The sequence below is a fragment of the Macrosteles quadrilineatus genome, unplaced genomic scaffold (genome assembly GCF_028750875.1).
Source record: "Macrosteles quadrilineatus isolate MER2022 unplaced genomic scaffold, UCM_ALF_1.0 Scaffold_1__1_contigs__length_201487025, whole genome shotgun sequence".
In the NCBI taxonomy this organism is placed as follows: Eukaryota; Metazoa; Arthropoda; class Insecta; order Hemiptera; family Cicadellidae; genus Macrosteles; species Macrosteles quadrilineatus.
The window spans coordinates 13,030,720-13,044,004 of record NW_026542594.1 but is presented as its reverse complement, the minus strand read 5'-3'; the positions used below and the strand labels follow the sequence as shown (position 1 = coordinate 13,044,004).

At 35.0% G+C, this 13,285-nt stretch overlaps 1 protein-coding gene across 1 annotated transcript; it reads left to right on the top strand.

Moving 5' to 3' along the window:
* The first annotated feature begins 6,307 nt into the window (after nt 1–6,307).
* Nucleotides 6,308–12,866, top strand: LOC128983612 (uncharacterized). The gene is made up of 3 exons (XM_054402971.1): nt 6,308–6,951; nt 11,083–11,273; nt 12,714–12,866. Exons 1-3 carry the CDS (start codon nt 6,468–6,470, stop codon nt 12,852–12,854), a joined length of 816 nt encoding a protein of 271 aa, XP_054258946.1. The 5' UTR covers nt 6,308–6,467; the 3' UTR covers nt 12,855–12,866.
* The last annotated feature ends 419 nt before the right edge of the window (nt 12,867–13,285 follow it).

Genomic DNA, 13,285 nt, shown 5'->3' with positions numbered 1-13,285 from the left:
ATCATACATTTTGTAAACAGAAAACAAGCTGTTATTTTAATTCGGGTGTTTTTAGAGGGTTTATTTGACAATTGCAATCCTCAAGGGCCGCAGACTACCTAGGGTCGAGTTGGCTGTAGGTTCTTTGTCTGTCCAACAATTGAAATGGTGGAGGCTTTGAGAACGGCCTACTTTTCTGGTAACGGCTCTCACAGATAATATTTGAATCAATCCAGGAACGTGGCCTGATCAACGATGGTCCAGACGTACACGTGACAACGTCACAGAGGATTGATGGTAGTCAGTAGCCCTACACAGTCACGTTGACACTACTAGACTTACCAGAAATCACAGGCTTTAGTATTCTTTCTGATGGTATTTCTGAATAACTAAAATAAAGGATCTGTACAAGACAGGACCATCCAATTTACAATATTAAGAACCTTTAGAAGAATTCGTAAACTTCTAAATCAGTCTTGTCAAAAATATTTGCTTTCTAACTATTATTTCTTCTACAGAATCTCAACCTGGCAGTATTAACACAATCACTATGGATTTGTATTACATTGTTGCATAATCATATAGTGGGGTCGTATAGCTGCATATAGTGGCAGAATATTTCAGTTCTGGCAGACAGGCTGCAATTTTAGGTGGTTATAGTATACAAGTTTCTGAACCTAAAACCGCCCAGACCCCAATTTTTAAGGACCTCGGTCGTCCGTAATGACGTCATCAAAATGGCAGCCGTAAGAGGATGCTGGGTCCCCATGAATTGGCTATAACGACCGAATGCCTGAACCGATTTTCATTAAATTTGGCACACAAGTGCTTGAATACATTATGTCGGCCTGGGTTGAAAATGGTCAAGTTTCATCAAGTCATTTCAAAATGGCGGCTGATCAAAACTATAAAAAGTTATGAGGAAAATAATTGTGAATTGTTTTATACAGGGAGAGTTTTAAAAGAGTTCCCCCCCTACTTTTTTATACATTTCTTAAGATATCAACTTTGAACCATGTCAGATCATTGTAGAGTAGTAAGAACTTCATTTTGACTGGGTTTACATTTTTGGCCGCCATCTTGGATCCGCCATTTTGGAAACAAAGTTATTTTTTCAAATGTAAAGATAGGGTTGTGACCCACCGTTTCAAACAAAACCTTTACGCTGAATACGATGCTGCAATCCGTTTAAAATAAACGGTATCAGCATTCTGACACTTACTTTCTCCCATAAGTTTGTCAAAAACCTTTATCATAAGTAAGTGGTGAGAGTAAATATACGCAAATGGGATTAGTAGAATTTTGTACACAATTTAAAGGACTATAACATGCTAAATTTTTATCAAATTCGTCCGGGCCATTTTTGGGAAAATCCGATTTTTCTGTTATTTGATGGGGGTTTTATGGGAAAATGACATAATTTACAATAACTTTTGAACCGTATTTTTTACAGAAATGGGATTTGTACCATTTTGTTCAGAATGTAAAGGACTATAACATACTAATTTTTTATCAAAATCGTTCGGGCCATTTTTGGGAAAATCCTATTTTTCCGTTATTTTATGGGGTTTTATGGGAAAATCCCCATTAAAAATAAAAATGTATAAAAAATGTAAAAAAAACTATCAAAACTATAAGGAATATAACATACTATGTTAAATGAAAACCGGATTTTTTTCTAAAATCCTATTTTTCGTTTTTTATGGTGTTTTTATGGGAAAATAACATATTTGACCATAACTTTTGAACCGTAATTTTTACAGATATGGGATTTGTACCATTTTATTTAGAATTTAAAGGGCTACAACATACTAAATTGTTATCAAAATCGTTCGGGCCATTTTCGAGAAAATCCGATTTTTCCTGTTTTTTATGGGTTTTTATGGAAAATACCCATAAAAAATCAAAATTTCAAAAAAATGAAAAAACGCCTGGAGATACCATGGATTAGAACCTACATACCAAATTTCATCGAAATCGGACCACAGGTGTGGTCTCTAGCTCTGTACACATCCAGACACACAGACACACACACACACACACACACACACACACACACACACACACAGACATCACTTCGAAAACCACTTTTTTGGGTCCAGGGGGACTCAAAACGAATATATCCACTCAAAACTCAAACTCGAAAATTTTGACGAAAACAATACTTTCTCCACATACTATGGTATAGGGGGAGAAAGTAAAAATGTTGATCCATTCTAAAGTTATGAGAACATTATATAACTTTATTTTTAGTCCATTATAACATTGTGCATTTACAAACTAAGGCCATAATCTCAAAATAGTGCTAGATAAAGATAAGTGGACACCACCATTCATTGTTGACCTATTTTAACTCAATTATGACTGATGTATTTTTTTCAGCCGCCATCTTGGATCCGCCATTTTGAAATGTGATAAATTATTTTAAATATGAAGGTGGTGTTGTGACCCATCATTTTGAACTACTTTTTTATGTTGAATTCAATGCCACAATCCGTTTTTCATTGTCATGTTTGGTTTTTGAAATATTGACATTTTAAATAAAAATAATTGTTATATTTTATCAAGAAAGCTTGATAACAAAAAACAGATACAATAAAAACTAGTCGAAATGAAGTAATCGCTACTCTACAATTATCTGACGTGGTTCGGAGTTGATATCTTAAGAAAAGTATAAAAAAGTAGGGAGGAACTCATTTAAAACTCACCCTGTATAAAACAATTCACAATTATTTTCCTCATAATTTTTTAGTTTTGAATGACCGCCATTTTGAAATGACTTGATGAAACTTGACCATTTTCAACCCAGGCCGACATAATGTATTCAAGCACTTGTGTGCCAAATTTCATGAAAATCGGTTCAGGCATTCGGTCGTTATAGCCAATTCATGGGGACCCAGCATCCTCTTACGGCCGCCATTTTGATGACGTCATTACGGACGACCGAGGTCCTTAAAAATTGGGGTCTGGGCGGTTTTAGGTTCAGAAACTTGTATACTATAACCACCTAAAATTGCAGCCTGTCTGCCAGAACTGAAATATTTTCCTGCTACCCAACCTGACTAATAGAATCTGATGGCAATTCTTTGCCTAAAGGGGACCCCAAAAGAAGAAAAAAAATACTACATTGAAAACCAATGATAGTACATACTATACGACCTGAAAACTCTCTATCTTTAATATATACAAGAGGACAGAATTTCAGTCCATGTTCCAGGTAGGGTGTATTAATAGAATAACTAATTTAAAGGCTAATAAACAATTTTGAATTTTGAGATATATTTACAAATATATAAATGATCCCAGATCAGAAGAAGTGCCAAATTATATGTTGAAAACGCGAGACCACTAGAGGTAAAATTGATACTTGTACTTGACTGAAGATTGTAGATTTACGTTCTAACTATGTTTAAGGGTTTCTAAATAAAAGTTAATTTATTTAAATGATTATAGCGAATCCTTGGTTATTAAAGTCAAAAGATTGTAGATTTACGTTCTAACTATGTTTAAGGGTTTCTGAATAAAAGTTAATTTATTTAAATGATTATAGCGAATCCTTGGTTATTAAAGTCAAAACCCTAACAATCTAAATATAAGTTGCACATACCACTGAGTATAAGCTGTCATTTCAAATTGTATAAGGTTTGCGAGAAACAGTTGAAGAAGACCGAGACACGGTGATTGATCAATCACAGTGCAGAAGGCGGAACCAATCATAGAAGGAGAAGATACAGCGAGTGAACACTGTCCTTTTCTTCTCAATAGAAGAAATGCAGTGTAACTTATACACATAATGTAGAAAATTCAAAATACTCAATGATTCAAATAATATACATTTTTTGTAAAACGGTTTTAAATATCAGTTCACAAATTACTCGTTTTATCTTTATTAAAAAAAAAGATGCCAAGAAAGTACTTTAAAACATAAATTTAAATTAATACTGCCGGAAACGGTATATCAGAAATGAATGTTTTCATTGCAGTTATATCATACCAAAAGTGTACTATTGATAGTAGAATTAAATTAATATAGCAAGTGATATTAGGTCTCTGTTGCTGATTGTATGTAAAATTGTACCGTCATCCATGTCATTCTTCATGAGAATTTAAAGGCAATACATCTGTAAATTTTAAAAGCTTGTAGTGTAAGCATTAATAGCATCATTTTCTGATGGGTACTTCAAAAAGCTTACCTTATGGTGGGGCAGCATAACTTCCTTTTTTTAAATGTGCACCATTTTGTCTGTTCATGTCATAGCGAAGAGCTAGCAGTCTCGTTCGAGAGGTGAAGCTATAATGTTTTGTCTTTGCACAGTTTAGTCGCCGTTATGCGTTGGGACAGTAAACAGCAAGCGTTTGCCATTGAGGAACGATGCCATTTTCGAGTGGATGTTCAGTGATCGCAGCCCAGTGCGCCTTTCAGAATCAGTTTAATTTAGCCCCGTTGGCCCCTGTACCGGACCGGAAATTAGTTGTTATGTGGTTCAATACGTTTAGACAAAGTGCAAGCGCAACAAAACGAAACCTGGATTCCCATGGCCCATTGCATCACCTAAGATCATTGAGGCAGTGAGAGCTTCAAAGTTGCGATCACCAAGACACGCGCTCAAACAGAAGCGCGGTTTTATCTTGTGCGCTCAAACATGAGTCTGCACTTGGACTTTCCTATCGTTCTGTAACGAGAAATCTCCATGATGACCTACATTTCCATCCATACAAGATGGCGATTGTGCAGGAACTGTCAAAACGCCTTATTTCAATCAGGTGCTATTTGCAATGGCCGTTTCCATCTCCCGATTTTTCCCCTTGCGATTTTTTTCTATTGGGGTTTTTGAAGTACCGCGTTTATGTAAACCGTCCAAGGACCCTTCAAAAACAAGATCGAGGAAGTAATTGCCAACATAACGCCTGCTATGCTTGAAGGGATATTGTGAAACACCAGAAATCGTCAAAAATCGGTATAGTCAATGTATCTAGTATAATGGAGGACGTCACCTGCATGATTTACTCTTCAAAACTATGTAATACCCCCGCCGCAGCAAACCTGCAGACTAAGCGAATTTCCATTTGACTGATTGGATTTACACTGAAATGTCTACTTAAAAATATAACATTTATTCCCTATTTAAATAGAATTAGTTTAACAAGTACTTAGGTTTGCTGCATCAGGGAGGGTAAAACTGTTCTTTTTTTGTAAAATGTTAATAGTTAGTAAGAAATAAAAATATTTTTCAAATTTGATCAAAATATGTTCATAAACAAGCAAACTACAACAGTTTACTTATTCTCCATAAGAATAACATTGGAATTTTAAATTTACAATTTTTTGGAATTTTCTCCGTAACCATTAGGCGCATAATAACGCTTCAATATACTAAATTATTTGTTTTTTTAAGCTCTACAAAATAGTTTGAAAAGAAATTGCTAAATTTTATGTTTTTTGGGTAAAAAATAGGAAAACCCTATTTTTACCCCATAAAACCCCCCGTAAACCCCCGTTCCCATGGTCCGATCATGCTGGATTGCGAACTCGTTCGAATAAACGTAGGTTTACACGTTTGTACCAAATTTCATCAAAATCGGATCATTTTTGCTCGAGTTATCGTGCTAACGGACACACATATATATATATAAATATATAAATATATATATATATATATATATATGAATTTGAACAGATGGTGTTTTTGGCCTCTAGGGACCTCAAAACGAAAAAAAATCGGTCCAGCGTCCAGGTCTTACCATGAGTACTACGGTAATAGCTTATTCCCTATATGGGAAATTCGCTAAAACAAAACTTTAGGAATGTACTAACATTGTAAAAACCAAATAAAGTTTGTCTGACTCATACAATGCTTTTGATTAAGATTTGAAAAAAGGAAGTTATGCTGCCCCACCCTGTATAACTCAATATCGAGGAAGACTTTTTAAAATCTAAGAGATCAAGAGTATAAACAATTTGCACGTAAACCCTTTAAAAATACTTGTACTACCCTACCCAATTAGGTCATTTGGCTGTAACAGTTAAATCCAATCACCTTGAAAATTTTAAAAAAAGTAAGCCATTTCAATTGTCTGTGAAAAAGAACGTCTCTGAAGAAGGTATAATTCCTAAGTTCACAAAGTCATATTTTTAAAAGTAAACGTTTCTCCTCTATTAAGTGCCTTACATAGTTTAAAATAATCATTCGTATGACTGAAGACTACGTACAACAAGGCTATTTGGTAATTTAAAAACTTCAAAACATAAATACTAAGGTACACGAGGAAGCTGAAGTGTCGAGAGATACTGGAGCAGAGCTGAGCGTGGAGTGGGAGGTTTAACGGGCTACTGGACAAGTGTTAATCCCATTGTTGTCGTACCAACGAGAGCGACAGCCGGTGGGAGGTGGGAGGAAGCATGACACATCGCTAATTCGATGATCCATATTTTCCTTGACGGGATGAGCATGTGATAACGGCGAGAGGGGGTTTGATCCATAAAAGCGATGCAGAACTTCCTGCGCGTCCATCCAACCATGAGTCCGCGACAGATGTCGGTCCTGGTCCTCGGGCTCGTGATGGTGGTAACGGTCCGAGCGAGGACTACCGGGGCTGTCCCTACAGCAGTGAACGATGTCCGGGCCGCTGGGTATCTGACGGACGTTAGGTTCGCTTACAAACTATACGAGGAGTGTCGGCTACAACAGTTCTCGCCTTGTCTCAAGAAGAAGGTGGTTGTGGCGCTGGACCGCGCGGCCAAGTCTACCAAACACCTGAGTCTGATGGACGGAGTCAGGTTTGTGAAGGATCCGAACGTGGCACCTGCTGAACCTGTGACTGAGAAGGATCTGGACACCGTCCTTCTGGAGGCTAGGAGTCTTGAAGATCCTGATTCTATCTTGAATCAAATGATCCTCGACAAAATCATCTACTTCTTCACCACTCATACTCTTGAGTTCAAGCTATTCGAGAACTCAGCTAGTGGCAGAAGTCTTGGGGAAGGTAAGATCGACAGTTTAAGAAACAGTTAAATACAGTCATACTGTAAATTTCATGACATTGTGGTTCAGCTGTGAGGAAGACTAAGGTGATCCTAAATTTCCTTCAATGAAAACGGTTTTCGTTATTTCAATATAAGTGTTTCAGCAATAAGTCAAATACATGCATAAACCCTTATCTAATTTATACGGAGATCCATGACAAGGCAGCAACGTTTCAATTTGTTCTAAAAATTAAGAGAAATAAAAATTTAAAAGAATATTATTGGTAACTTACATGATAATTAAATCCAAAAATACATGATGGCCCCCACACAAAATGTAAAGGTAAAAATTAAGTATGTATTCTTAGTATTTTAAAATAAAATATCTTTAACAGAATTAGTTTTATATAATTTTAGGCGACTCATGAAACCGATGTCTCATAGGCCTTCACATAGTCTATAGTTAACGTAGGCGTATACACGGATAAAGCTGCTCAATATATAGTGTTAAATGGTTTGGGGTGTTCCTAAGACTTTGTGAGTACATCGCCGCTACGTAAGAAGCAGAACGGGGTAAAAGGGGGAAAGGGATAAACAAAAATCCCAAAGGGAAGAAAATGCCAATGTCAATTATAATATCCTAAACATTAGAATTTCTTCCAAAACTAAGTAGTTTAAACCAGTTGAGTTTACTGAATTCAGGAACAATGTCAGTTTTACTAGATTATGTATAATATTTTATCACATAATCCTTAATATTGATGCATAAGTATTTCTTCGTAGCAAAAATTAAGTTTGGGCCAAAAATCTTGTATCTACGAGTTTCGCTACCGTACGTTAAATTAATGAACGTACGATGAGTTTCTGATTGATTGTTTTTAAACTTTGGTGAAACAATGCTTCGATGAAAGTGGATCTATTTCGACTAGTGTTTTCGGGAAACATATGTACGAGAGGGAAATGAATCGCTATAAGTGTAGAAAAATTAAACATGTTCAACAACTTAGTAAAAGTAAACGCTTCTGCAAATATATACTATATTCATTAAAAATCAATTAAATACTTTCTCGTGCAATAGTTGACAACTGTTAAAATGTAAAAATTATATTTCGGTTTATTTTTACTTGATGCTAAAGTTCCTAATAAACCTTCAAATGCAGATTTGCTATCTATGAAGTATTTTTCCAAGGTTGAAAAAGTAAAATATTTAAATCGGTACAGTATTTTTCGTTTAAAACAAAATCATTAAAATAACACAAATATGTATTAGGTAGTTGCAATGTCTCACTTAAAATCTTTTTACATACAAACGGTATCCTTTATCCCACTATATAATAATTGTTTAAATAATATTCACACTACTTATTAACTTATTTTGCTGCTATTAGAAATTTAACAATATGTTGTTAAAACCCAATATGAAAAATTAATAATTAATATATTTTCGCATTATTGTTTGCACACAACCATGTTTGGAGCCATTTCGAACCATGCTAATCTATTTGTATGGTAATACAACTAGAACTTAACTGACTAAATATGATCTTGTGATTACAACTGCCCGTTTGGAAAGCGTACATGTATTTTTATTTTGAACCCAAAATATTCTTTATTAATTTATGTAGACGTTAAATGAACTAATTCATAGTTTAACCGCAGGGCCTGATTGTACCATATAGCTTCTCCAAATATGGATATTGACATGCATGAACGTACCATTAACATGAAAAAAAACGAAGCCCATGATCTCGAGTATATCCAATGATACCTCAGAATCTTAAATTCAGAACCACAGATGCCTGTTTTCTCAGCAGGGTACAGTTTAATAATATGAAGTATTGAGTGTTACATGAGCCAACTGAAAAACTCCGGTGTTTTTATCGAACGTTATTTACATGAATCTAGGCGAAAATTTATCTACGTAATTTAAGTATCTATTGTGAAATACAGCACGATAGACTATAGACAATGATAATACATTAAACCAACTAAATCAAATAATAATAAAAGTGTGAGGGTTTAACAAAAGCATAATTTCACTATATCATAACTATATTTAGAGTATCATTGCACATAGCAGAGAAAAACACGAACGTATTTGTACAATATCCACAGATTTTACCGCCTTAAATGAATTGTGCCGTTTTTAGGTTTCAGATGTTATCACTAGGTAAACATCCATTGTAGGTCTTAGTATATATGAGCGATTTTTTATCACCCATAGTAATCATACAAATTATATATATATATATATATATATAGGCTAATAAGTATCCAGTCGGTTCAATCACACATTAACTATTGGGCTGAAATTTGAAATTCCTTTGGATTCCACCCCAGTGGCTCTAGAGTTTCCCATGTATACCTTATTACTAAAATGTTACAAGTTTCAAGAGTGCAGCTCTACTATTATTTTGGTTTAAATATGAATTAATGATGAAAACTTTAAACTAAACAGTAACAGAAAGCTGAGTTACACATTGAGAACTTTCAAAGTAGGATTGTTTACAGTAATATTTATGTTTTTATTTAATCAATCTTTTGTGATATTGTGCTAATAGGGCGGTTTTATTTTTAAGTGCAAACTGTAATATTAAAACGACTTATGTTTTAATAAATATGAGTAAGAAAATGTATTGAGTTTGTATTGTTTTCGCACAAAATAAAAACTGGGAAACAGAGTACCCTGTTTTAGCGAATTTCCCATATAGGGAATAAGCTATTACCGTAGTACTCATGGTAAGTCCTGGACGCGGGACCGATTTTTTTTTCGTTTTGAGGTCCCTAGAGGCCAAAAACACCATCCGTTCAAATTCATATATATATATATATATATATATATATATATTTATATACCTATATATATGTGTCCGTCAGCACGATAACTCGAGCAAAAATTATCCGATTTTGATGAAATTTGATACAAACGTGTAAACGTACGTTTATTCGAACGAGTTCGCGATCCAGCATGATCGGACCATGGGAACGGGGGTTTACGGGGGGTTTTATGGGGTAAAAATAGGTTTTTCCCATTTTTGACCCAAAAAACATAAAATTTAGCAATTTCTTTCCAAACCATTTTGTAGAGCTTAAAAAAACAAGTAATTTAGTATGTTGAAGCGTTATTATGCGCCTAATGGTTACGGAGAAAATTCCAAAAAATTGTAAATTTAAAATTCCCATGTTATTCTTATGGAGAATAAGTAAACTGTTGTAGTTTGCTTGTTTGTGAACATATTTTGATTAAATTTGGAAAATTTTTTTATTTCTTACTAACTATTCACATTTTACAAAAAAAGCAGTTTTACCCTCCCTGATGCAGAAAACATAAGTACTTGTTAAACTAATTCTATTTAAATCAAGAATAAATGTTATATTTGTAAGTAGACATTTCAGTGTAAATCCAATCAGTCAAATGGAAATTCGCTTAGTCTGCAGGTTTGCTGCGGCGGGGGTATTTATTTTTAGCTCATTACTGATCACGTCAATGACTTGGAATGAATGGTTGGAATTAACTAATATTATAAACGTGAAACATTTGAGTATGTCACATGGATCACGTGGAAACCACTTTACCATATGAGCTGATTTTCCCCATAATTAAAACCTGTATCCTTATTACTAGAATATTTTATTTTAATACTACTAGCACTCTGCTCAAAGGATTACAAAATTTCTATGTTATTCTTGTGAATACACTTATATTAAAATTGCCAAGTTGATATGAACGTGAAAATCATTTTGCTGGTGATTCATCAAAATAATGGACATATCAGGGTATAATTATAATTACATAATGATAACACAATAATTATTCTCTTCAGCGTTCTTTTTTTGTTGCGGAACACCGTAATGGAGGCAAGTCATTGTCTATACCTAATTTTGATTAATACTCTCGTCATTGTTCGTTTACAAGTTTATTTTGTACTATCCAGGACGACGCAGGAGGTTCAGCTCACTGCTGATGGTGCCGCTGCTGCTAGGAGGCACGCTGATACCGCTGGCATTCGGCGCGCTGGCACTCCTGGCCGGCAAGGCTCTCATAGTCAGCAAGCTGGCCCTGGCACTGGCTGCCATCATTGGCTATACCTATGTTTGATTTAATACTCTTGTCTACAAATGTCTACTGTCCTGTCTAGTACGACGCAGGAGGTTCAGCTCACTGCTGATGGTGCCGCTGCTGCTAGGAGGCACGCTGATACCGCTGGCATTCGGCGCGCTGGCACTCCTGGCCGGCAAGGCTCTCATAGTCAGCAAGCTGGCCCTGGCACTGGCTGCCATCATTGGGCTGAGACGACTGGTGGGCAGCGGCGGTGGCGAGTCATATCAGGTACATGTAGTTGTGACTTGAAGCACAAAATACAGAGTAGACCAGACCACTGCTAAGAATAATACGTTCAAGAAACTGCAAATATGTGCCTTTGAATTTTGAAGTTTAATATTATTTCCCAATTGTTCATGTTTTAAATATTATCTGTGACGAAACTTGTCTCTTTGCTAAAATCTCTGATAACTCTCCATAAACCTAACGTTTAATAAGCCTATTATTTGTAAGACCTTTTGTTTGTCTATAATTTATTTTACCATTTATTATGTGTCATACTGATATTATGAATGTTGAACTTTGTGTGTTTATTTGTTTGCATGTTTGTTTGAAGTTCAATCACTCATTAACTACTGGTCGGATTGGTTTAAATTTGGTATGGCGATAGCTCACATTCCCGATAACCATGTAAAGATATTCTTATCTCGAAAATCCTTTCGGGTTCTGCCCCAGTGGCTCTAGAGTTTCCCATGTTAACCTTACGTGTACTCACATAAGGAATTAAAGAATTTTGTCAGCTGTTTCAACTACACAATTTGGTTGTATGAATTGAATAGCATTAAAAGGTTATAAGGTTTACCAACAAGGTGCTGCACTAGTAATTCTTTTTGAATTTATGGCAACAGCTAATTTGAACCAAGCAGCAACAAAAAGCTGTGAGAACTTTACTTTTACTATTCTTTAGGTGCAGTGGTAAAACATTATGGCTATGTTAGATGGATTTGATCCTACAGTAAATTATAGTAAAACAAATTTTCTTTAAACGTACGTGTCTATCCCATTGCAAACGCAAAGCACGAGTAGAACTACAATAAGCATTTTAAACCTATACGCCAACCCCATGCAAAGGACGGTTACTCTGCTAGTACTAGGTATTTATTGTTGACAATTAGCACTACATTTTGCACTGCCTAGACATTATGAATGCACTGAATTTGCTTATATGATAATTAAGAGTGATTTGATTTATGGGACACCATAAAAAATAAATTAAAGGACATTCATAATATTAACGAGGAAATAAAAAATAACTCTCTGTTTTCTAACGGTTCCTGTTCCTTTTTTCTATCTTATTTTTGAGTATAGGCGATAAATTATTAATAGTTCTAATGCACTAAATTCTGTGAATTCTCTAAAAAAATGAGCTGAATATCGTATATGAATATGAATACACGCTTGTGTAGAAAGAATGAAGATTTTTCGATAGATTAACCCAGCTCATTTGTCATTTGCTCATGTTTACGCACTTAGGCTACAACAACAAAAGTGTTTTTCAGACGCGGGAAAAATTTGATTTGAACCCATAATCTAACAAAAATATTAGGACTACAAAGAAAGCTCTCTGAATAAGCAGATACTCATATATCGTAATATTTTGGCTTATTTAGATTTTTTTTAACTGAGCAAAATTCAAAACTATTTATTTTTATCTCCTTTTATTTGCAGGTGGTGACAGTGCCACATCACGGCTCGGGCCACTACAAGCGCAGTATGGAGGATGCCCAGCAACTAGCCTATGTTGGCTACGTCCCCGTCACCGCCGCGGCCTCCTCCAGAGCCGACCAACTCCAGGGGATCAGGAGATAATGACTCCAGAAATGTGTCACGTTATTTATTTGTTCATGCAAATGTTGTAAATATTTCCCCTTTTCCGTTAGCTGTAATTAAATATTCTGATTAGTGCGATTGGTTATTTTATACCTAGATAATTAGTTCCAAAGTTTAAATGTATTAAAGTGATGGTTTGTGTACGTGAACGCGATTGTTCAACTAATTGTAGTTTGATGAAAATTTGCATGGATGTTTGGGCTGGATTAATCTTTATGAATTTGTAAATAAGCAAGATCGGAATATAGAAACGGCGTGTTATGAATTATAAATGTTAAAATTAGCATATATTTTTTAATTGTTATAATCAAAACACGAAATAGCCCAATTTTATTTGATCCTTTGTATAGTGTAGAGCTTGAAAAGAGATTATTTAGTCTGTTGAAGATTTATTGTACGCTAAATTGTTA